The following is a 25,884-nucleotide window of genomic DNA, read 5'->3' as shown; positions in this document are numbered from 1 at the left end:
CATGTTAATGTTTAAACATAATGTATAATAAGAGTAAAATTGTTGTGCACTGTGGCTAAATTAGATATAGGCCTATATGTTTAGCTCAAATATGAATTTCAACGATGCCCTTAGTTTTCATCTTTTTTTTCCCATAAAAAACGCTTGCATTTGATGTGTTTATTATTTTTTGTCACAGTATAGCGTTTCAATGTAGTAATTCAAATGCCATCATTTTGGGACCCAGGTATGATTTATATTCCATCTTTTGCGAAGGGTTTTGCATTTCGTTTACAAAGAAGTTAAGGACAATTCCATATTTTTCCTTTTCACCCGACAATGCTGACTGTGTGGGCTCAGTGTGATGAAAAAAATCTTACCCGCGCCTGAACATTTACTTTTAGAAAGTCAATGTCTTAACGGTATATTCTTTAAAATAAAACAACTCGTTCTATTAAAAAAATCAAATCTAAATCTAATTGAGCTTTGTCACTACTGAAACCTGAAACAAAAAACTATCAAAAGAAATTTTGAAAGCGTAACTTTGGAAAATACATGTATATACCCCCACTGGACTAGGCACACCGATACAAGGACACAATGATATTCAGATCAGTGACTAGAGATCGGGCGTTTGCCTAAAACGCCGATATCGTGAACATAGAGGGCGCTAATGCAAAAACATTTTTCGGAGAGCCAACCGAAGCATGTCAGAAGAAAAGATAAAAGCGAACGCTTCCGTTATCGCTGCAAAAGGGCACGCTGGCGTCTTGAATGGCAAGAGCACTGACCCGTAGGAAAGCAAAATGGACAATGGCACGCTCAGCGGGTTCGCCGTAGAATATAAAGGAAAAGACGCACGCACACTTTTGACAACACGCCTAAATGTAACCCATCTGTGTAGAGGTAGGATCACAAGAGTCATGAGTAACTTGTGTATTATCACCCCTAGATGTTATGAATGTGCATAATAACAAACTTCTCTTTAGGTAAAAAATGGAGGGAATGAGTGGGAGAATAAATAACATAAACATTAAAATTTTACATCAGACATTCTAATCTCATTACATTAATAATTGTTTAAATCTCTATCAAACTAGCTTAAGCATTTGAAATAATTATGTTTTTTCTGTACTTAAATGTTTCTATTAAAATGAGCTCTTATTAATTTTCTCATTAACAAAGCAGTAAAGCACAACATCTTATTAGTTACCTCTCTAAGAAGCTCTGGAGTTAAGTTGAGGTTATCCAAGGCATCAATGATTGGTACAGTCAGCTGAGAATTACATTCTAACATATTTCTTTAACAAGAACATAATCAAGACAGATAAAGGAATCAACAAGTCAACTTAATCAAATATCATCCTTAAAAATGAAATTTACATTTATTTGAGATGTTAAACCATACAAATTTTTTTTTTTATTATATTTTAAACACTCTTCAAATACCAAGTAAAGGGTGGCCCTTGGAACGCAAACCTTAGTGCTTGATCACAGCATTGAGTTTGATCATTGATTACATTGATCATTATATGCAATCAAGTATAAATATCAAATGTATGATCAATCACTATGTATTGTGCAAATGGCCCTGGGATAAATAAATTCAACAAATAATCAGTATTATGAATGGTTTGATGTGATGTAAAATTCAAGTAAAAAAATCAATAGAAATGTCAAAACAATTGGTAGGTATGCTTACTTCAATCTGTTAGCTAGCTCACTATGTTCTTGATCACTAACTACTTCTGGAACGCAAGCAATGATCTCTCTCTGGACCGATGGAGATGATATCTCAACCATCTCAAGCATCTTATCTGTCATCTCCTGTTACGGTAAGAATTTGAAGATGAAAAACATCACTTTTGTCACTTTCCTTACTTACAACAAGGCTCCACATTAACTTTTTTTGGTGGTGGCCCGTTCGGGCCACCAAAACCATCAAATAATTTTTTTGGGGTGGCCCGATATTAAAGTTTGGTGGCCCGAAAAATATAAAGAAACACATTAAAAATTAATAAAATAAACTTCTGAAATATTATTTCTGCAGCCACTACCACTTAGTTACTTCCACTTTATCATCTTGTATGTAAACCTTGTTTGCTGTTATTTTACTTTGCTAATTGGCTTGTGGTAAAATATAAATTATTTCTATCATTGTAAAAATGAAATGATTGAAAGAGAATAAATGAATTTTATTGTTCCCAGGTTGTGTGGACTTTTTTTTTTAATCTCTGTATAGACACACACTCATAATGGTAAAGTAAATAAATAGTGCATAGCAAACTCAGATAGATGTACAAAACAATGGTTTTTCATTTCTTCCTCTTTGAATCCTCAAACCTAGATTATGCAGGCCCCAAATCCATTTTATTTCTGTTTTCCCTTTTGCAGTATATTATAGCAGGAGAAAATCACAGAAAAATATTCTGCAAAATTAGAACGATGCATGAAAGGGGGAAACAAATGAAAATAATTTTCAAAAAGTATATTACAAAAAGAATTTTAAAAATAAGTGAAATAAAACAGAAGAAAGAAAAAACAAAGAACAGGGAAAAAAAGAAAAGTAAAAATTAGAGAAAAAAAAAAGAAAACAAAGTGAAAGAAAAATGAATAAAACAAAATTGATATAAACATGCGGAAAAGGGGAAAATTAAGAAGCCATTACGAATATTTTTTAACAGCTGTGGCAACAGTCTATTCTGACTGGAATATAATTAAAAGCCAAGCAAATAATTTTCACTTACCTTCTGGGAATGGCACATTTCTATTTTTATATCCTTTAGTTTGTATTATTTTATTTTCAGTAGAAACATATTTTTTAATCAGGCATATTCAATGGGAAGGGGTATAAATGGTTTAACCACTGTAAAAAAAAAATGAAAGAAACAAAAATAAGAAGAAAATGGCAAAAGTTATATCTGGAAAAAAGTGTGAGAAAAGTCCTTCCCTATATTTGCCAAAATGTTGGAAAAATTCACATTTCATATCAATGCCTTGAAATGCCTTCCCAAAGTATTTACTTTCTCAAGAGTGGTTTAAGAAGTCATTTATAAACAAGAAAGACAGAAACTGTCTGTTTATTTTTGGCTAGAAAAGACATGGCTTCGAAAGGAACCCAGTATCAACATACATATAAATGCACACATGGGACTGTGATGTACTTGCCTATGTGTTTTTATGTGTATTAATCCATTTGGAAATCTGTCTTTTGTAGTCAAAAGAGAGGTCATAATTCCTCTTCTTAATGCTTGCAAATAATCAGGGTACACCAAATTTCTGTAATATAGACTGTAGAATGTCATTTCATTGGTGTAAAATGTGACTTTGACTTAGATTTTCAAAGTTCTGTGGAAGATATCTTAGCAGCGACATTTTTTATCGCAGCTCCTGGAGTCTGAATAGGCCGAGCTAGATCTAGAGCACAGATGTATGCAGTGGCTTCATGCCAAGCTCACGCCAGCCGGCCGGCGCGGCTGGCTGGATAATAGCTACTGTATGCTATAGCTGTAGGCTTAATATGCCAACTTTGTGTGTAGATCAACAAAAAGGGCGCATGACGAACTGGGTTGCAATTTGAACTGTAGAAAGTTGATAAATGCATGCAAAATCAGGAGAAAAATTGCGCTACTTTGAAAATTATTGGTTGCCCGATTCGGGCCACCAAAACTTAACATTTTATCAATAATGGTTGCCCGAGATGAATTTCTGGTGGCCCTGGGCCACCGGGCCACCGCTAATGTCGAGCCTTGCTTACAAATACCAAATGTTACCAACTGTTTAAGAAAAACTAAACCCAAGTATTGTTGTTCAGACAAGACAAATGATATTTCTCATATTTACAGATCCCAATTTTAAACCATCTATAAACAGTCAATGAATCTCTTCAACAGTAGAATATTCAAAATGAATAAGATACTAATAATGTGTACTGAGGTACTCCATCTTTAACAGACCTTGCTGTTGATAACATTGTCCATCCAATGAAACTGGTTGAGAATTAGTTTAGGTAAGTCCACTGCCTCACTGTAGTCAAACATGCTACTGCAAGCATAAAATGATAGCAAGCAAACACAGATAAAACCAACATGATCAAATGAAATTGTGTAGATTTAATATGATTTTTACAATTTTCAAGAGCTAATAGGAAAAGATAAATAATCATTGAATGCATGGAGTTCATTACTGCAAATTTATTGAACAGATATTTAATTTTTACTACTCCTTCTTCATATCAACAATACTGATAACAATAGACATAGTGTGCTAAATCTTCTGACAGTTCCCAGGGCCTCATTCAATGGGATTGTTTCATATTGTTTAGCAATGTTTAGTTGAATCATGCAGTTCATTGCAGACAAAACATCATATTGGTCATTACTTACTCTTCTTCTCCCATGAATTCAGGCAGCTTTTCAAGCAACATATTGACCAGAGCAGGCTAACATATAAAACAGTAGAAAATAACATTCATGAGAATTAATTTTGAAGACAGAAAAGTGAAGTGAAAAGTGTCAGTTTTTACTGGTCTATATCAATTTCATGTTTACTTTCTTTTCTTTCAAGTATATTTACTTTTCATTTACAATGCATGTATTTCTGCAGTTGCTCTCCTCTGTAAACAAAACAATCTTCCATTTGTTTAACAAACAATGAATAAAGACTGCATAATATTGTTCTTAAATTCTGATGAACTATCTTCTCTTCAACCTATATGATTGAAATTTAATTCCAATTCATATTCCCATTTCCCTTCTAATTCAGAAGAATGAAAGGATTGCAAATGTTTAGAAAGTCCTTGACTTGTAATTATTAGCTTTCAAAATACAGTTAATCATACTGACCTGTAGCTCATCAATGGCAAGAATCAATCTCATGAGACTATCCTGATTCCCTCCCCTGGCGCTGAACAATAAACACAAGAGCAGTCAGGTTTTATCCTTCCACTTATTTACATCATTCAAATAATTTATATATATTTACAGATTTCATCAGTAAATCTTTAATGATAATAAACATAAATTTGTATAGTGCAGCTTTTATATGAATATATTTAGCTATGGTGGCTCAGAGCTTTTTGTTACACAATTCTACATGTACATGTACACAGCAATTTTGTTAACTAAAGAGATAGGTTTACAATGTAGATTTGAAGGTAAGTGATGGATAGCTTCTTAAATCAATTGGCAGGCTATTCCACAATTTGGGGGCAGCAAATGCAAGTGTGCAGTTGCAGTGTGACTTTTGTTTTGTGAATGGGGATCCGGAAAAATAATCTATCTGTAATTTGAATTTTTAATCTTAATCAGTCCTTTATGAACTTTTAGCAACTTTTGGTGAAGGTTTTTTTTTTTTTTTTACTCCGCCGGTTAACTGTAGATGCGCATTTATCAAAAGCGTTTAAACTTTTTTCAAAATAAACGTAATGACTAAGGGCTAATATATATACATATTAAGTCAGAAATCAACATATTTTAAAATTAGTTTTACCTCTCACATTCAGCAGAGGAGGAAGTTGGGAGAAGACTGTATTTGAACCTGAAGAGAAAAAAAAATCATATCATTAAATAACCAGCACAACAATGATGTGGAGCTCATTCGGCATCTTGCAAAGAAATTGAACACAGTTTTTAATTTCAACCCAATTGAGACTGTAGTGAATGATATTGATGACATAAATTGAGGAAACAGAATTAAATTGATCAACAAATGAAGGAGAAAAAGCATTTGTTGTGATATATGAATAAATTTTGCATAAATTAGCATAAAGAATTTTCTCGTCAAAATTATGTGTGAAAGTTTGGTGACCCTCATGTAACTCTACCAGATGGTTGAGAAAAATCAAAATTGATCAACAAATAAAGAAGAAGCATTTTTTGTGATTATGAATACATTTTGCATAAATTAGCATAAATAACTTTCTTCTCAAAATTTCAACAATTTCTGTATACAAATTTGGTGAACCTCATGCAGCTCTACCAAATGGAAGAAAAAAAAATCAAAGTTGGTAAACAAATAAAGAAGAAGCATTTTAAGTGAATTTTGAAAAATATGCATAAATTAGCATAACAAATTTTCTAGTCAAAATTTCTAAATTCTGTGTAGAAGTTTGGTAAACCTCATAAAGCTCTACCAGATGGAAGAAAAAAAAATCAAAATAAGTCAACAAATAAAGAAGCATTTTATGTGAATTTCGAAAAAATACACCTAAATTAATTTCGCATAAATTAGCATAAAAAATTTTCTTGTCACGATTTCAAAATTTTGTGTAGAAGTTTGATGAACCTCATGAAGCTCTACCAGATGGAAGCTAAAAATCAAAATCGGTCAACAAATAGAGAAGCATTTTTTGTGAATTTTGAAAAATGCTCATACATTAGCATATTTAATGAGTTTCAAAATTCTGTGTAGAAGTTTTGAAGCCCCCACCTAGTGCTATCATATAAAGCAAACAGAATTGAAATTGGACTTGAAATGACATCAAAGAAGCATTTTGAATTTGTGGACGGATGGCAGACGACAGATGATGGACGCCACGCCATGGCATAAGCTAATTGGACCCTTTGGGCCGGATGAGCTAACGATCATATGTAACAATTCACAGTATTAAAGACATATTTAAGAAATTACTATACCCAGTCATAAGACAATAAATGACTTGTTAAAAACAATCACAATAATTTACTGCTATCTTGGCCTGTACTTTGTCTTCGTGTGACTGGTCGAACAAATTCAGGCATTTGGTATAATGTGAACTTAAACAAAATTTTGAGGTGTGCAGTTTAATGGCCACAATCGTTCAGAATTTAAAAAGATCCACAAAGGATAAATTCCACACAGATTCAATGAGTGACATAGCAATACGTCAAGCCTATATTAATGGTAAACTAAAGATTCTATGAGGTAAAATATCTGTAACAAATCTCTCTGAAAACATTACCAAAATAACATTTGGATCTCTTGCTTTGATATGCAACCTTCAATACACTTTTGAAGCAGAAGATACAAACAGAGAAATGTCTATCAACTGTTAAAAACGAGTAGTTACATAAAACAAATCTTTCAATTTAGAATAAATACCCATCATTTACCCATGGAAACTGGAAAACATAGACGCCCAGATAAAGTACCCTCACATTTAATAAAGTGCAATTGCATTTCAGAAAGGGTTGGGGATGAATATCACATGATGATAGAGACCTTTTGTTTTCTGTGACGAGCCATGTGGACGTGTATTTGAGGGTTTTGACGTTCGGTGTCTTAGAGCTCAAACGAGCGCTAGGTGATGTCATCTTTATAGCGGTGTTGGCTCAGTCGGTAACGCGTCTGCCCGTCGAACCAAAGATCGTGGGTTCGAGTCCACCCCGGGCGGATGACTGCAGCCAGTGCATTGTGTGTAAACGTCTCTCCCATGTTTCATAGATGCAGGCTATGTTACAATGGAAAACACTCCGTCCCTCGGATAGGACGTTAAATGGAGGCCCCGTGTAGAGGAGAGTAACCACCTATGCACGTTAAGAACCCACTCCACTATTCGTATAAGAGTAGGGGGAAACCCCGGTGTAGTGGTCCACCTGCATTCCCCCCAATCAGTTATATCGGGAGGAGAGACCTGCGGGTCATAGTGATTCAGTTCGCTTTTCGCCTCCCAGGCACAGGTGACGTCAAACAAATAACAATAATAATAATAATAATAGCTTAGCAAAAATGAATGAAGCCGCATCAACATTCAAATTTTATTGATTCAGCAGGGCTGGTAAACAGGAAGATACTGATTGTTATCAGCTTTTCCATCACATTTCGTGTGTCATGTTTTCAGCAAAATATCCGGTAGGTAATTCATGTTCTATGTCCAAACAACTGTGTGTTTTCGGCTTTTGCGCCACGTTTGCACACCCAGCTTCCAGAGTTCAGCTTGCGACAGCGCTCAGCGGGCATGGCAGCATGACTCTACCAGGGTTGCGGCGATAAACTCCATCGAGATCCGCTTTTCATGCATCTCTCCTCAAAATGCATATTTTTAGTGTATTTTTATAAAACTGTGGAAGTTGAACGATCCGTTCTCATTTTAAATTGTTATCTACACTTTGGGATTCATATTGGTATATGTTCTCACATACGTAAGAACGTTTTTAAGCATTCAAAGAGCAAGAGTGCAAATGCTGCACCCTGAAGTCGCCCCATAGGTTCTTGGCGTGATGCTACGCCTGATCCTCCGGCTGAGCATTGGCTCATCATGTCCTGCTCACTATCATGCCGGTCTATGCTATGGCCTGGTACGGGTACATTGACTGAAATCGAAACGGTTTATATCATTGTACGAACGTGATACTGAACGAGCGGTGTCACCACTTCCGGTGAACTAGGACTACGTTGCAGTCGCAGAGAAACGAAAACTCGGTAATGGAATGTTGTGCACACAACAGAAAAAGAAAAGGGGTAGCAATTTAGAGCTCTTAGCAACCAAGACCAATTTATGAAACTTGAACAATGTAAGCTCATCAAAATCATTATAAATATGAGGGGGTTCTATCATCCATATTTTCTTTTTCTTTCTTGTTGTTGTTGATTGATTTTAAATAGCGCTCTCATTAAAAAAAGAATGTGCCATTTACGTCTTTCATTCAGGCTATTTAAAATCAAAGGTGTACCTTTCCCAAAGATATTTCTCTACCATCAATTATAGATTTGTTGTTTTACGTTAATTTCTTATCTTTGTTTTTTAAGTAGATAAATAGTATCCCGTAATTAGTAACCAACTGGAATAAAATTATTGGAAATGGTTTTTTGACTGATTTGAGTAGGTATGGGTGTCAACATTTACCAAAAAAAAGTTAGGAGGAATACGGGTTGGGGAAAGTGCTTTTTTTCAAGGTCAAAGGTCAATGACCTTTTTAAATATACTGTATCATGGTATCTCCCAGATAAAATATTACAGGTTGGTGATAATGGTGTCAAAATGCACAGATTCTTACAAGAAGATCAAATAAAATAAAATCAAGTACCTACAATGCTCATTCACCCATGAAATTCAAGGTCAAAGCCTTTCAAAGTTCAATGACCTTTTTTACATTATATACCATATACGGTATAATGGTATCTCTGAGATGAAAAGGTGCAGGTTGATGATCTTGGTGTCAAAATGCAGAGGTTCTTACTGAAAGATCAAATATAATCAAATCAAGTACCTACAATGCTCATTCATCAATGAAATTCAAGGTCAAAGCCTTTCAAAGCTCAATGACCTTTTTTTTTACATTGTATACCATATACGGTATAATGGTATCTCTGAGATGAAAAGGTGCAGGTTGGTGATCTTGGTGTCAAAATGCAGAGGTTCTTACAGGAAGATCAAATAAAATAGAATTAAGTACCCAGAATGCACATTAAACAATAAAATTCAATGTCAAAGCCTTTCAAAGGTCAATGACCTCTTTTTACATTATGTATCGTACTGTATAATAGTATCTCTGAGATGAAATGGCACAGGTTGGTGATCGTTGTATCAAAATGCCCAGATTCTTACAGGAAGGTCAAATAAGATAAAGTTAATCACCTAGAATGCATATTAATCCATAAAGTTCAAGGTCAAAGGTCAATAACCTTTTTACATAGGCTATATATCATATAAAGGTATCTCTAAGATAAAACGCTGCATGTTGGTGATTTTGATGTCAAAAAGCAATTTTTGCAAGAAGATAAAAAAGACTCAAAATAATCATACAGAATAATCCAATATCCAAAGTCTAAGGTCAAAAGTTTATAGATATTTATATATCCATGCATGATTCCCCCCCAAAAAAGAAATTAATCCATTATTAACATTTTATTTGTAAATAATAGAAAGAAAGATAATTATTTGTAATGAAAACATGGAAGTCTAATAAATAATTTCATTCTGAATTAAGGATAAAAAATGGCCATGGAAAATATATTTAGGAGTTAAAGGTCAATCAACTATGTTAATAACGTCATGGAATTTAAGTAAATAGGTCGATATAACGTGATTGTGGCATGTAGGTATAGTGATTCTGATGGAAAAAAGACTGACCCGCGTGGAAAAAGAACACAAATTTAATAGTTGAATCCTTGACCAATTATGATGTCAAAATACAAGTCCGAGGTAAAATTGGATCAAATAGCACTTTTTCTTATAATATACTGTAATGGATTGACAAAAGTGTAAAAAAATCATGTGTGATATAATTTGAAATGGTGACAATGGTGAAGTTACCTAAAGTAGTAGCATTTAGATATGCATTTTATCAATCTAAATCAAGGTACTAATTTCTCTGTAGCAATAGGTCACTAACCTCAAATGCTACAATCAATACTATAAAACTATAACTTAATCTGTAAATGGAAAGGATAGGCCTAACTTTTAGGGCAAGCATCATCCGATAACATTTTCATATAGCCAGGGACAATGACGAAGAATTAAAATAAGGCAATCATTAGAGCTGCAGCTAATTTGTCATAGATGAAGTTAAGTGTCTCAACTTCAGCAAAGAGTAATTGAACTCTTGAAAACCTTCTGACATTTTCAAGACTTTTATCTGGCCCATTCAATGAAAGCCTTACGTTCTGTCAAGGGATATCAGACCAGGATCTATATTATGACTGATATGTTGCACAGCTTGATTGTCAAGAACTGGAAGTGGTGCTGTAGGACTTTTGTTAGGTCGATGGATGTGTACTTGTAAGCTATTATCTCCTTTTGAATTTCATTGTTATATGCCTAATTTGTGCATGATAGCAATCAGTTGTTCTGGACCAAAAACATGATCCTTGCACAAACTGATACCTAGTAGAAATAGCATCATGGGTGACGTACGGCAGAGAGTAGATATGAAGTTTTCTCCTGCAACATTAGCATCACAAGAGATTCTGGCAGTTCGCAATGAACTGATGAAAGGTAATGAATAATAATACGGGAATTCACCTTTGTTGAAGTTGATATATATGTAATTTACTACATGTATGACAGAAGCTGCAGCTCTAATGATGGCCTTCATTTCATCATCATCATCATCCCTCTGCTGTTTGGAAATGCTCTCAGATGATGCTAGCTGTGACATGAGAGTTAGACCTATCCTATCCATTTTCAAAAGATAAAGCTAATAGTTTATAGTATTTATTATAGCATTGAGGTGAGCGGCCTATCGCTGGAGAGAAAAGACATGACAACCTTGATTTAGATATAATGATGCATTAATTATGCTGCTACTTAAAATAAAAATCATTTCAAATTATATACTTGATTTTATTTATTTTTTCAGTGCTTTTGGCAATGCATCGCAGTATATGAAAAAGTGTTATTTGGTTATCAACATTTTTTTACTTAATTTCCACTGATATTTTGGAAAGGGCTCATTGACATCTGACCCCTAAATACATTCTCCATGGCCTTCATTATTTCAGACCGAAATGATGAAACCTCCATGTTTTCATTACAAATTAGCCATGGTTATTTACGTTATTGAGAAATAAAATATGAACACAAAATTGTTTTTGTTATTTTTATGTCATATAGATTATATATTTCCTCTGATGTAGGATTTTAAGGGTGAAAGTTTATTCTTTATACTTATTTTAGTGTTGTTTAATTGTCTTGTACAAGTCTTTGCATTTTGGCACCAAGATCACCAACCTGCGGTGTTTTATCTCAGAGATACAATTATTATTATCTAATGTTAAAAAGGACATTGACCTTTGTCCTTGAATTTTATGGGTGAATGTGCATTCTCGATGCTTAATTTTATTTGATCTTCTTGTAAGAATCTGTACATTTTGACACCATGATCACCATCACGTACCTTATCATCTCAGAGATACCATTATACGGTATGGTATATGATGTAAAAAGGTAATTAACCTTTTGAAAGGCTTTGACCTTGAATTTTATAGGTAAATGTGCATTCTAGGTAATTAATATTATTCTATTTGATATTCTGGTAGGAATCTGTGCATTTTGACACCATGATCACCAACCTGTGCTTTTTCAGCTCAGAGATACCATTATACAGTATGGTATATAATGTAAATAGGTCATTGACCTTTGAAAAGCTTTGACCTTGATTTTTATTAGTAAATGTGCATTCTAGGTAATTAATTTTATTCTACTTGATATTCTGGTAAGAATCTGTGCATTTTGACACCATGATCACCAACCTGTGCTTTTTCGGCTCAGAGATACCATTATACAGTATGGTATATAATGTAAATAGGTCATTGACCTTTGAAAAGCTTTGACCTTGAATTTTATTGGTGAATGTGCATTCTAGGTACTTAAGTTTATTTTATTTGATCTTCTTGTAAGAATCTGTACATTTTGACACCATGATCACCATCACGTACCTTATCATCTCAGAGATACCATTATACGGTATGGTATATAATGTAAAAAGGTAATTGACCTTTTGAAAGGCTTTGACCTTGAATTTTATAGGTAAATGTGCATTCTAGGTAATTAATTTTATTCTATTTGATATTCTGGTAAGAATTTGTGCATTTTGAAACCATTATCACCAACCTGTGCCTTTCCATCTCAGAGATACCATTATACAGTATATACAAAAAGGTCATTGACCTTTGACCTTGAAAAAAAGCACTTTCCCCAACCCGTATTCCTCCTAACTTTTTTTTGGTAAATGTTGACACCCATACCTACTCAAATCAGTCAAAAAACCATTTCCAATAATTTTATTCCAGATTGGCTCTTTTGTGGTCTAATTTAGGGATACTAAAACATATAAATGTTTCATTATAATTATGGCATTATCTTTGATACTCTCAATATGTTTAATATTTAATATGTTGATTTCACATAATTTTTTTGTTTTAATTAATTGGAAACATATGCATATTGAATTATGTGATAAAGATAATATACTATTTTCAATACTGTTATAATTATTTTTTTATGTTATCGTTGTAGATATTATAAAACAAAATTTCAAGTGAAATAAAGTTCATTATAGATCTGCATCAAATTCAATATATTTCTTACCTGACTGGATCCTCAATATGATTTTGGAGACCTGATATAAATTCTTCAACTGTCTATATGGCAAAGAAAAGGAAAATATATAATATATATATATATATGTTTATTTTTTACTTTAATCATAGATTATAAATCACTTTTAAAAAAAATCAAAACAAACTTCATCTGTTGAAGAAGAAACATCTCAAAACAAACTCACATAGATTTTCTGATTGGTTCAGATATCAATAAATGTTTTGCATGAGAGAAAGTAAATGCAGGTCTGTAAGAATTTCAAAATCAAACCAAAATAAAAGAAGGATTCCGATCTCTAACATTCAACAACTTAAAAAGTTTACATTCATTACATCTGAGATCAATATAGTTGAAGAAATCATGAATGAAACTTCTAGTTTACCATGAAATATATTCCTAAATGTTTTTAATGGTCTCAAAACACCATCATCTGGTGGTAGACACGTTGTGGAATACATTTTACAGTAAATTCAAATTATCAACTGACAATTTTTCAGCTACATGTATATTCACAACTTGTATTCACAATTTTAAAAAAAATCCATTTGCTTGAAACCAAATCAATATTTCAGAATAATCTCATTTTGAGTATAATTTGAATCTAATTTTTTTTAGATGGGCCCAAGAGTTCCAAATAAATAAAAGAAACAATCAATTGAAGAAAAAAAATCATTGGCCAATCAAAATAATTGCTGCATACATGTATGTATAAACACTTTATTAAAAGTATTTTTAAAATAGGAAATTTAGTTTCAAACTTTTAATCAAATTATTTTTTTTGGTCTTAGTTGGCCTAAGTTTAAATGTAAGAGAACAATCAGCATCATATGAGAAACCACTGAATCAGTAAACAAGATTCTGTAAGTCAGAGATAACTAAAATTTTAGCTTTTGCCTTGATAATAAACAATGATAACATACCTCTTCTACATTCATCCTAGACTTGACTGATTTCCTCAGCTTTTTCTGAAACATCACTTGGTCTACATCTGCAATTTGTTGTAAACAATCAGAGTAATTCAATTTGACAGTTATAGTTCACTTGAATTTGTGTCACACTCTTTTCTTTTAGTGTGAAGCATATCAGAATTAATAAATATTTAATTCCAGAGATTAAAATGGTTACTTACTGAGTTGATTAGGATGATCTCCAGCAATAAGACAGAATCCAGCATCCATTACCATCTTTCCAAATGTTGATTTGTCAACAACAGGAGCCACATTACTAGACCTGCCCTTGTCAGCACTTGTTCTTGCTCTTTTAGCTATAATGAAATTTTTTAAAATAGAAAAATTTGAATGAGATTTACTCATTATACTGTGTATTAATCCATTCAAACTGCAGCAGATACCACTAGACAATGATCCTTGACTATGAGCTGAACTATGGAAACATCAGCAAGTATTCTGAGGTCCACTTTAACTCTGTGCAAAAATTATGACAAGTTGAAAATGTCAAAATCTTTGTCTAAATTGTGTGATTCCAATGTTTACTTTTTTCTTTGCTCACACTCTAATTGTCTTCATTTCCAGAGTTATGAATGATACAAGTGTTACATGAGCTAAGAAATTGAACCTTTGTTGTTAAAGATTTATGTCACAACTACATGTACATGTAGCTATCCTACCATTGCTTTTGACCAGAATTTGATTTAAATTTGAGTTCAGAATATGGGCAATTGAAAATGGTTTGATATAATGAATATGCAAGGACAGGGGCAGCTTGCTACCTTGTATGCATGTGAGTAGATAAAAATAGAACCAATAAAGACTTGTAAAGGTTTGGAAACTTCAATGAGTCTTTAATCAACTTTGACTTTGTAATGACATCAAGTAACTTCCTCACCTTTCACTGCACCCTCAGTTGATGTAGGGTTTTCTTCTGGAAGTGATTCCCTCTGTCTCTTTGGTTTTCCTTTGGACTTAGCCATGTCTAATAGAAAAAAGATGTGTGGATCACCAAAAAAAAAAGGATTTGAACAATTTGTCCGTGTTGTCACTTAAAAGCTCAGTGGCGGCCGCACAGAAGCGTTGATAGCCTAACAGAGCTCTAACAGTAAGACCAGTCACATCTTTCGAATTGTGAAGTCAAAACATTTATTTGAATGTGTAAGTAATGCATTGTTGTAACATTAGGTATTGCTGCCACATTACCAGTTGAAACAGGGCCTCTGTTAGCACATTGTTAGCGTTAACGTTTCTGTGCAGTCATTACTGGTTTGTAAGCTCATTTAATTGAAAGAAATGTCTTTTTAGCAGTCAATCACATTACTAAGCATTTCATTCATTTGCATCCTCAAAACAAATATACAAAGCACACATTTTTATTTTTATTCTGTAAACAATCAATCAGCCAGATTTGTTAATATAATATAATAATCTATATTTTGATTGAAATCTTCTTTTACTTGGTCATGTACATCTACAGTCAAGAGCACTGAAGCAGGTACAAGTCTCGACTTGAACAATTTTTCAAAGACAAAGTTCTTTAATTCATGAAAAATTGAGGCAAGACTGAAAAAATGAAAGTCCAAGATTTGCAGTTTGATTCAAAGCACTCATCCAATGGGTGATATCTCAACTTATGTGAGAAGTCTCAACGATGAAAAGTGAAATTGAGAGAAATGCATTAAATTCTCATCGTACAGAATACCAATGCTTAAATTAATTTGAGAATTCAAAAAAGTAAACATTGGATGATGTTTGAAGGTTTGCATGGTGGTATTAACAATCACAGAAGTGGTTTATGGTACACCATGTGTAAAGTCCTGGAGGGACTGAGATAAGAAAAGTGGATAGAAATGGAGGTGAAATGGACGGGCCAGAAAGTGGAGGTTTGAAAGTAGAGTATTCTTTTTCAAAATGAGCGTAGTCCTTAAAAGGACTGCAAACCAGAAGGAGTGGAAAGCTGAGTAATAGGCCGGCCTGATGAGAGAAGGCTGGCTTGAGTTGGCAAATATAGTACTCCATTCTCCTGCTACTACTCCATTTGCCAACTCAAGCCAGCCTTCTCTCACCTACTCAAGCCTGCCTACTACTCAGCTTTAAAGTCCTTTTGAGGACATGTGGCGAATGGTATCACATCGCAATTTGCTCCATATTTTTGAAAGACTACTATGCATAAAGTCTTTTGTATAACATATTTTTACATAGGACTGTACATTACTTAGTTGAGAGCTTTTCTCTTATGACCAAAGATGCTATTCAAATTTGTAACTTTAGCAAAATTATTCCCTGCACAGAAAAATCTTTTAATCACTAACTTCAGTCCATATAAAAATTATGGCAAAGCCAAGCGAAGCAATGTCTGACTGAAAATTTGAACGATGACGTCAAGATCAGAGCAAAAAAAAAAACAGCCGTTCTCAATTGCGATTATTGGAAAAGGGGTGGGCATATTGTTTATTGACCTCAAAAAGTGACTGAAAGAGACTTGCTATGACATTTGTGAACGATTTCTGGTGGAGAAATTTGCTCTAAGTCAGCCAGTACAAAACTGCATTAGCATAAAAAAAATCAATAAGAGAAAATAAGCCAAACATTGCCAACTTGATTTCACCACACAGGGAGTCCTAACAGAGAACAAGAATGAGTGGGTTATGCTCAAGTTGTCGTCTGTTTTATAATTATATTTTAGGACTCCCTGTGTGACTGTGGTAAAATAAGGTTGGCAATGTTTGGCTTATTTTCTCTTGTAGATTCACCACAGACAGGGTGGTTGTACTGACAGCACTGTGCTAGTGATTAAAAACTTCTAAAATGTTATTGTTTAATAAAATTCTTGGTGCTACATGTATGATTCTACTGGTTTCTTAATGTATATATGAAGGTTTATGATTATTCAAGTATTTAATAGCTGTCACTGAAAGAAATTAAAAGAATCAACTAATTTAAAAATATATTAATATATATTATAATAATAATTTCAGAGAAGAAATTACCCTGACCCCCCCCCCCCTATTTTATTTTGTTCCTGCTTAGCAAGTGTACATGGATGATCCAGAACAGAGGGTACATGTAGGGGAGGGGCAAACAAAATATGCTCAGATGTTACAAATAAATTTAAGCACCAATTCCGACCATTCACATCCTAAACAAGGTGTGACACCGCAGCATATATTTGGCACTTTATATCTATTGTGACATCAAAGGCACACATTCATTTATGCATATTATTGCATAAACATACATGTGTTTTAGAGTTTCTAGAACATATTCGAATTGGTGTACACTATTTTGTATGTAAAAAAAAACGAGAGACAAATCAATGTCGACTCTTCTTCATAAATCTTCATGAAGTCTGACGAAAAATTATGCAACTTGCACCTTATTAAATATGCATTAGATCTAATTGGCATATCCAAGATAAATGTAAAAAAATTGTAGGCCTACTTTATAATGTAGAGCATCCCATAAGCTTCAAAATGAATGGTCATGAGTGACTCATAGATCTACACATATATAGATTCTAATCACTTGTAAAAATCTTAAAATTTTTTGGTGGAAAAATATGCAAATTTCGACTCATTTAATTTAATGCATTATTTTGCATATTCAAGTCAGTGTCTACGAGAGCAAGTCATAAGCTTCAAAATGAATAGACAGGAATTACCTAGCCAGGAGGCTCATTTACTAACGTATGCTTACTCTCCACAGAGCCAGGGATTCAATTGCATTCATCTACACGTACCGCCAAAATACCTCAAACTTTCGCCCCCGAGATTTCTACTTTCCTTCTAAAAGATCTAGCCCTCAATCAGCGTCATTTCCGACATTTCTACTATACTGATTTAATTTTCAAACAAGAATTCATTAAAAAAACGAGAAAATGTTATGAAAACATGGGAAAAACTTGCCACCATGTTTACATCGCCATCTTGATTTCATTGTCTTTCGCTAATTGGCAACAGCATGAAAATTGCGCGATCTTTTTATAACATTTTTCTCCTTTTTTTAATGAATTCTTGTTTAAAAATCAAATCAATATCGTAGAAATGTCGGAAATGAAGTTGTATCCCATGTACATGGTTTAGGGCTAGATCTTTTAGAAGGAAAGTAGAAATCTCGGGGGCGAAAGTTTGAGGTTTTTTGGCGGTACGATGAATGCAATTGAATCCCTGGCTCTCAGTCATGGCTCTGTGGAGAGTAAGCATACGTTAGTAAATGATTTTTACTCCTCTATAAGTCTAAGTCTAAGTAAGAAGAGCCTCTTGGCTAGAATAACCGTCATTTCTGGGATTTATTTAACAATTTCTGACATATTACTATCATCCCCATTGGCATTGGTGAGTGGAGCCAACGCAGTTCAGCGAACGACCGAAATTGAGACTGAAGCTTTTGGTCTAACTCTATCGTTAGTACAAAATGAAGGGGTCGGGTCAACTCGGACCGCGGGTCGAGTTGTCCCACCCATTACGAGATTTTTTTTCACAAATTTGCGTATATTTTTCCGTCATTTCGAAATTTCTTGTAAAGATTTTCTAGAGATATGGTCTGATGGTAATGTTCTTCACTTTCTATTGCTTTTTTTTTCGCTGAAATTAAAAAAAAGTGTAATTTTGGGCGTTTTATGACAGCTCGCGATTCCCATAGGCGCGCGTGTATTAACTGTGTCGGTGCTCGGCTCGCCCGCTCAACAACTGACTTGATTTTGTGATCATTTCTCCTCAAGTTACCACTTTTATCGCAGAAGATGGACTTTCTTGTATTCCATTAACTCCATTTTCTCATCACAAGGATAAAATTTGGTGCATTTGCATGTTTTTGTTAGTTTTTCACCTTTTCTCTCTGGTCGTAAGAAGCGAACAACCGATGAACGGTCCGCTGCTCTTTATCGCAATTCTACGTAGCTCGGCCGCCTAAACTGGCGGGGTGGAATTCAGCCCGAATCCCCAGTGGAAGTGGGCGTGCACAGTCAAAGAGCTGAGCTTGACTGAGTGAGAGAGTGAACTAGAGCTTGAAGCGTGGCAGTGTCGTATAGGCTCTGCCTTTTTTTTGTAAATATTTATATATATATTTTTATTTTTTCTATTTTTATTTTCCCTGGTGTAGAGCTTTAAGATTGTAATAATTTAATATACTTCAATTTCTTTGACTGAGTGTGACTGTGGTGTGGATGTTTGAGTCGCACAAAAAATACTTTTACTTGGGTGGGGGCTCGGGGCGATTCACTCCTGCCCCCGAAATGTGAAAAAATATTCGCAGTGTAGATGTGTGGGCATGCCGGGCTGAGGGTAGCCATCAATAATAAATGTTTTATTTGGGGGCTTAATTTTTAACTTCAAATTGATTATTTTTAGGCCTTTTTTTTTACATTTTTTTTTTTAGATTGAGTTTCCCTGGTGTAGAGAGCTGAGTTTTAAGTTGCAGTAATTAATATGCTTCAATTTCTTTGACTTTGAGTGTGACTGTGGTGTGGATGTTTGAGTCGCAAAAAAAAAATACTTTTACGTGGGTGCATGGGGCTCGGGGCGATTTCACTCCTGCCCCCGAAATGTGAAAAAATAAATATTCGGGGTGTAGCTGTGTGGGCATGCCGGGCTGAGGGTAGCCATCAATAAAAAATGTTTTGTTTATGAAAAAAAAACCTCGTAATGGGTGGGACAACTCAGCCCGCGGTCCGAGTTGTCCCGTGGTCCGAGTTGTCCCCGATTCAAAATGAATGGTCACATTCTTTTAGTGTTCTTTTAGTGTTAATGTTATGCATCGCGTGCGCTGACGTCGCTTCTTTTTAGCTCCGTTTTTTTTGCTTATTTTTCTGTTTTAATTTTGCTAAGTTTTAATTAATTTCTAGCTCAAACGGGTTGCGAACCCTTTTAGAAACTGTAGATTACCACATTTTTATATATTTCACTCGCCAAAGGTGAAATTCTAGCGCCAAAATATTTTACATTTCTCACACGTATTGTGCCACACCTCAGACAAGGCGCTCGCGCAGCACTCCCCACTACTGTCGGGGTGGCTTTTCCTAGTGTAGTGGCTTGTGTGTTGATTGGGGAGTTTTTCCCAGCTTTGGTTGTAACGTAGGCCTATTACGGTCTGGTTTTTTACAATCGGTTTTCTACATTTTTAAGGTGTACATTTACATTATATCGGTTTTTAGTGTGGTGATATTGTTTTTTGGAGTGATTTTACTGGATATTTTAGAGTGTCTAGGTGGTTTCAAACCGCCTCGATCACAAGAATCCCCGTTAAATTACGAGAACTTTTTTAGGCTGAAAAATACCCATTAATTATTCCTGCATTCACACCGCCCTGAAACATACCCTTCGGGATAAGTTCCTGAAGTTACGAGCATGCGCAGTATGGTCTGATAAGCAGCAAGGCGCGAAATTCAAAATCACTAGCCCAGCAGCAACCCATGCACGGCTCCGCACCCAACGACACGCTGGGCTAAAAGTTCCCGTAATTTGCTTTCAGACCGCCAAAATACCCACGACCTTGGAAAAATCCCCGCGAAAGTTCTCGTAATTTCGCCAAGTACCTACTATTTATCGGGTATTTTCTTTCGGGGATATTACGCGTAGTTTGCTTTCAGACCGCCAAAATACCTGGTATTTTCTGATCGGGGTAAATTTCCCGATCAGAGAATACCTGGAACTGGCGAACTTCGAGGCGGTCTGAAACCACCTTCTGTGTATTGGAATGTCCTTGTAAAGTTGTGGAATTTGTGGTATTTGGGTGTGTCTGGCACATGTTGGTGGCCATTTTTAACTTTCACAACAATTATTTTAACAAGTCGAATAGGTTTGCTTTTAAATCAGCATTCACTCCACATTTATCTTGACTTTTTTGCATTGCCTCGCATCTTCATTTGCTCTGCATTCTGTGAATTGTCTGCATATTCTCTATCAACATAAGCTACCTCGGGTCTTCATCATGTTCTTTCCTTGTGGCAACCTTCATATGCATTGGCTTACGTCTTTTTTCGACAAGTCCCTAAGTGGTGTTGGATGTTTTGGACACCCAGCTTTTGTTGGACCACTGGACTGCTCCTCTTGCTAGCCAGTCTCCTCTCAAGTTCGACTGCTGCCCGGTGAGTCTGTTCCATGTTTCCATTCATAGTAATCAATATGGTATGAAATTCGTATTACGACAAGCAAATTTTAAATCTGGCTTGTCTTTGCTATTGATGTTAGCTGGAGATATCAATCCAAATCCTGGACCTGCTTTGGAGTCTGGTCCAAAGGATACTGGCATGAAAAACAAATCAAAATACAAATATGCAATAAAGCTGCCAAATGGGGCCAAGATTGTATTCAATGTGATTCTTGTAATGGTTGGTTTCATAAAGTCTGTTTGGGCATGAGTCAGGAGGTTTTCGACGCCCTTGCTAAACATGACTCTTATTCTTTTTTGTTGTGACTGTGGAGCACCAAACTTTCATTCTTCCTTATTTATGGATGTGAGTGATATCCAAACTGATAATAGCTTTGAGATACTGAATGATCGTGATCCTGTATTGTCAAACAACGATTTACATATTGGACAACCTATCCAAACATCTAGTCCTAAATGTAAAAAAGTAAAATTTGAATCAAATGAACAGGTTAAAGCTAAACCTAAATCTAAACCAAAACCAAAGACTCGTAACCTTAAGATCCTAAATGTGAATTGCCAAAGTGTACGAGCCAAGTTGGCAGGGTTCCAGTGCCTCATTAATGATGAGGATGGTGATATCATTGTGGGAACTGAGTCGTGGCTCCATTCTGGTATTGGCTCTGGTGAAATTTTCCCCTCAAATTACAATGTTTTTCGTAACGATAGAGATAGTGATAACCATGTTGGTGGTGTCTTTATTGCTACCAAATCTGAACTTATTGCACAGGAAGAACCTAACCTTGATCAGCCAAACTGTGAACTTAAATGGATCAGCATACATGCGAGTGGTTCACCCCACTCCTAGTACCAATGAGGTTCAAACATTAACATGTATGGACCTCATAGGCGACATTACCCAAATTATGGGTTGGACAATGCTGTTCTGATTTCCAACCCAAGACTTTGGTAAATGTACGCATTAATACAAGTTGCAGTGTTAAGATATAACTTTTATTTGGTCGCATTTAATTGAGTAAGTTCTAAATATAGTTGAAATTAAAATGGATTATTGTTAAACTTACATTTCAGGCCCTTTTTGTTGATTTTCGGTGAGCGTTCCACACACCTGCGACGAGTGATCAACTCCGAAGTGATACGCGTACTGGTCAGCTGATCGGTCAGGTGATCGGTTGGTTATCTTTTTGTCAGACGTTCATAATTTATGTTAAGCGTATCAATCTTCAGTATCTTGATTTCAAAGCATTAGTATTGCAGAGAAAAGTCATTATTGATTGGAATCAGTGGCGGGGGGGGGGGTTGGGGTGAGCATTTCTGCCCGTTCCCCCTTTTGAGATTTATAGTAAACATTTTGGAATTAAATATGTTGTTAATACTAGTTATGTGCCCCCCCCCCCCCCCTCATGAGAATCACGTACAGTATTATTTGTAATGGGGATATTTCGTTCATATTCTTTTCTCTTTTTGGCCTTTTTTTTTTATTGCCAAATTCAAAATTTTACTGGGAACAAATTAACAATATGACTTTCTATACATCACTTTTAGGGACAAACTTTTTTGTGGGGGTTGGGGGCTTGCCAAATATAATCAATGGTGGAAAAAATGACCTTCTTTTTAGTGACAACTTTATAAAACAAGTGGAATGCCTCTGGCCGTCTCACCTGCATCACGCGATTCAATATAGCAGCAGTGCTGATTTTGAAAACTACTATAACTCGCACAAGATGTTCAGTGATACTTGGTTACTCTTATGTCCACGTTTTATGAACTAGACCAATACACTTATAGAGATATGATGGCAATTCAACAAATACCCCCAACGTGGCCAAAGTTCTTTGACCTTACATGACCTTTGACCTTGATCATGTGACCTGAAACTCGCACAGGATGTTCAGTGATACTTGATTACTATTATGTCCAAGTTTCATGAATCAGATCCATAAACTTTCAAAGTTATGATGGTAATTCAACAGATACCCCCAATTCGGCCAAAGTTCATTGACCCTAAATGACCTTTGACCTTGGTCATGTGACGTGAAACTCATGCAGGATGTTCAGTGATACTTGATTAACCTTATGTATAAGTTTCATGAACTAGGTCCATATATTTTCTAAGTTATGATGACATTTCAAAAACTTAACCTTAGGTTAAGATTTTGATGTTGATTCCCCCAACATGGTCTAAGTTCATTGACCCTAAATGACCTTTGACCTTGGTCATGTGACATGAAACTCAGGCAGGATGTTCAGTAATACTTGATTAACCTTATGGCCAAGTTTCATGAACTAGGTCCATATACTTTCTATTCAATTCAATTCAATTTGCATTTATTTCATTCTCGATAAAAACAATTATAAAGCAAGGTATGAGAAACAATATATTTACAAGCAAGAGTAAAAATGAAAATGAAATGGGGAACTGCATAAATAAAGCCAAGTGGCCTTGTGTAAGCGCAGTTCCCAAAACATTAATAACATGACATGGTATAGAGAAACAATAAGATAAAGAATTAAACATGATGTATAATTTAGTATAAACAAGAAAAACAAACAATAAAAAGGTGTCAATCTACAAGACAAAAATAACTATACATATTTAAGATATAGAAACTGCTTCAATCTTTTTTTGAATGACCTAACAGACTTGCTTTCAATTACATCTCTAGGGGTGGAGTTCCAAATTACAGGGAAAGTTAAGTTATGCTGTCATTTCAAAAACTTAACCTCAGGTTAAGATTTGGTGTTGACGCCGCCGCCGCCGTCGCTGCCGCCGTCGCCGTCGGAAAAGCGGCGCCTATAGTCTCACTCTGCTATGCAGGTGAGACAAAAATTGTCAAATTTTACGCGAGACAAAATGACCTTCGATCATTGCTATAGTTAAAACCTTTTCTTTTTTTTTTTTTTTTTTTTTTGGGGGGGGGTTGCCAAATATCACGTGGACAAAATGACTTTCCCTTTTCTTATTTTTGTGGGGGGGGGGGGGGCTTCCCGAATATTACGCGGACAAAATGACTTTCATTTTGAGTGACCATTTTTTTTTAACTTGTCAAACTTTACGCGAGACAATATAATGACCGTTTTTTTTTTTTTTTTTAGTAAGAACCTTTTTTGGGAGTTGTCAAATTTTACTTGAGAAAATTCACCCCGCCCCCCCCTCCCCCTACTTAATTTGGAAAATCTTGGATGCGCCTCTATATAGTTTGAATCATAATGAAGATTAAGATCATGCGTATATATAGCTTACATCCACGGCAGAGGCGTAAACCGCCGGGGGCATGCAGGCTGGCCCTTGATCCCCGGTCCAGTGGATTTCACCAAAAAAAAAAACGGGATAAGAGAAAAGGAATGAAGGAAGGAAAAGAAAGAAAGAAAGAAAGAAAGAAAGAAAGAAAGAAAGAAAGAAAGAAAGAAAGAAAGACAGAAAGAGAAAGGGAAGAGAAATAAAAGGCCATAAAAAAGCAAAAGGAAAGAAAAATGCATGCGAGAATAATTCCGAATGTTATGTCAAAATCTATTGCAAAATTGATATTTGTAATAAAAGTGACAAAGGTTTTGCTCGCTCGCCTCTTCATCTGGTAGGCGCGTAGCTAGGGGCGGTGCCCCCCGAAAAGGTCCCTCCCCCCAAAAAAAAATAAGGAGGGAATAGAGAAAATAAAAAGCGAAATGAGAAAAGGGGGATGTATATAACTTAGTTTATAATTGTTTTTCCTTTTTTTGGGGGGAAGGGGTCAAAACATTAACGTTATGTTTTTCTATAAATAGGTCTAATTGCTAAATATCCAGAGTTATCGAGACCCACCTGCTGATATTGCACTGGGGGTACACGATGGAAGGGTTAGGCCTAGGGGCCCCCGAAAGTTCTGCAACCAAGATAAAAAAGAAATGAAGGGAATTAATGAAAAGAAAAGGAAAAGTGTAAGTTAAGATATCTATCTCAAATTTAGATTTGCACGAAAAAAAAATTTCTCGCTAGCTTCACTCGCTTGGAACATATAAAGCAACTTTATTCCCACGCGCCATGTATGCCTACATTGGCCCTCTTTCTTTCTTTTATTTTATTTTTTTTTACTCATCACGCTACCGTACTGCCACACACGGGTTTGCCCTTATGATCGTGGACAATCATAAAAAATATCATTTTCATACCATGTGACTGGGAAATTTTTGGCTCCACCCCCCCCCCCCCCCTCTCGATCCCTGTATCGATTTTGACTTGATAGGGGCCTATACCTGATGGAATTTGCTTCATTCAATATAAAATCATAACGGATAGAACGCCTTGAATACAGGCCAAACAGCCTAACGACATTGCTGTGTCACGTGACAACCAGTATTAAACGAGAATGTGCACAACCCTATGGCGACAAAATTTGCCGCAAAAGTTGAGCAAGTTCTGTACAAAAAGGCTTCAATACCCCAAGAAAAGACCAGGCGAGTACTATTTATACATTTTTTTCAATTTAGTAATATCTAGAGTCTAATTTAAGAATAGATTTCTTCATGGAGCTCCATGGTAAGATCTAGTAATTAAGTCCAACATTTAATTCGCGTGCACTCACTTTTTTAACACAGGAATTAATAGCCTTGGTGCTTAGAGTGGTTTACCCTCAGTGTTTGTTGGTGCCTTTTATAGATCACAAACCACAGATTCCGAATACATTAAATTGCTTGATAATGCCTTGGTAAAAATCCCAAGACAATCATCCATATGGTTGTTGGGGGACTTTAATCTGCCTGACGTGGACTGGGAATTAAACACCTTAAAGCCCAGTGGTCGATACCCAGGTCCAAGTAATGCCATGATTGACACTGCTCAGGATCACAACT

General features: G+C 35.3%; 1 protein-coding gene across 1 annotated transcript in view; it reads right to left on the bottom strand.

Moving 5' to 3' along the window:
* Positions 1-25,884, bottom strand: part of LOC129258010 (Fanconi anemia group D2 protein-like) — a 69,259-nt gene that overhangs the window by 40,140 nt on the left and 3,235 nt on the right. The window contains exons 2-12 of the mRNA XM_064097786.1: positions 24,857-24,917; positions 14,846-14,932; positions 14,130-14,264; positions 13,921-13,988; positions 12,989-13,041; positions 5,470-5,517; positions 4,824-4,884; positions 4,365-4,420; positions 3,936-4,023; positions 1,682-1,806; positions 1,193-1,280 (exon numbers count right to left, since the gene is read on the bottom strand). Coding sequence (XP_063953856.1) covers positions 1,193-1,280; positions 1,682-1,806; positions 3,936-4,023; positions 4,365-4,420; positions 4,824-4,884; positions 5,470-5,517; positions 12,989-13,041; positions 13,921-13,988; positions 14,130-14,264; positions 14,846-14,930 — 807 coding nt within the window. The 5' untranslated portion in view covers positions 14,931-14,932; positions 24,857-24,917. The remainder of the gene's footprint in view (positions 1-1,192; positions 1,281-1,681; positions 1,807-3,935; positions 4,024-4,364; positions 4,421-4,823; positions 4,885-5,469; positions 5,518-12,988; positions 13,042-13,920; positions 13,989-14,129; positions 14,265-14,845; positions 14,933-24,856; positions 24,918-25,884) is intronic.

Source organism: Lytechinus pictus, chromosome 3 (assembly GCF_037042905.1).
Source record: "Lytechinus pictus isolate F3 Inbred chromosome 3, Lp3.0, whole genome shotgun sequence".
In the NCBI taxonomy this organism is placed as follows: Eukaryota; Metazoa; Echinodermata; class Echinoidea; order Temnopleuroida; family Toxopneustidae; genus Lytechinus; species Lytechinus pictus.
Note: the sequence above shows the minus strand (reverse complement) of the source record. Positions and strands in the feature narration are given on the sequence as shown.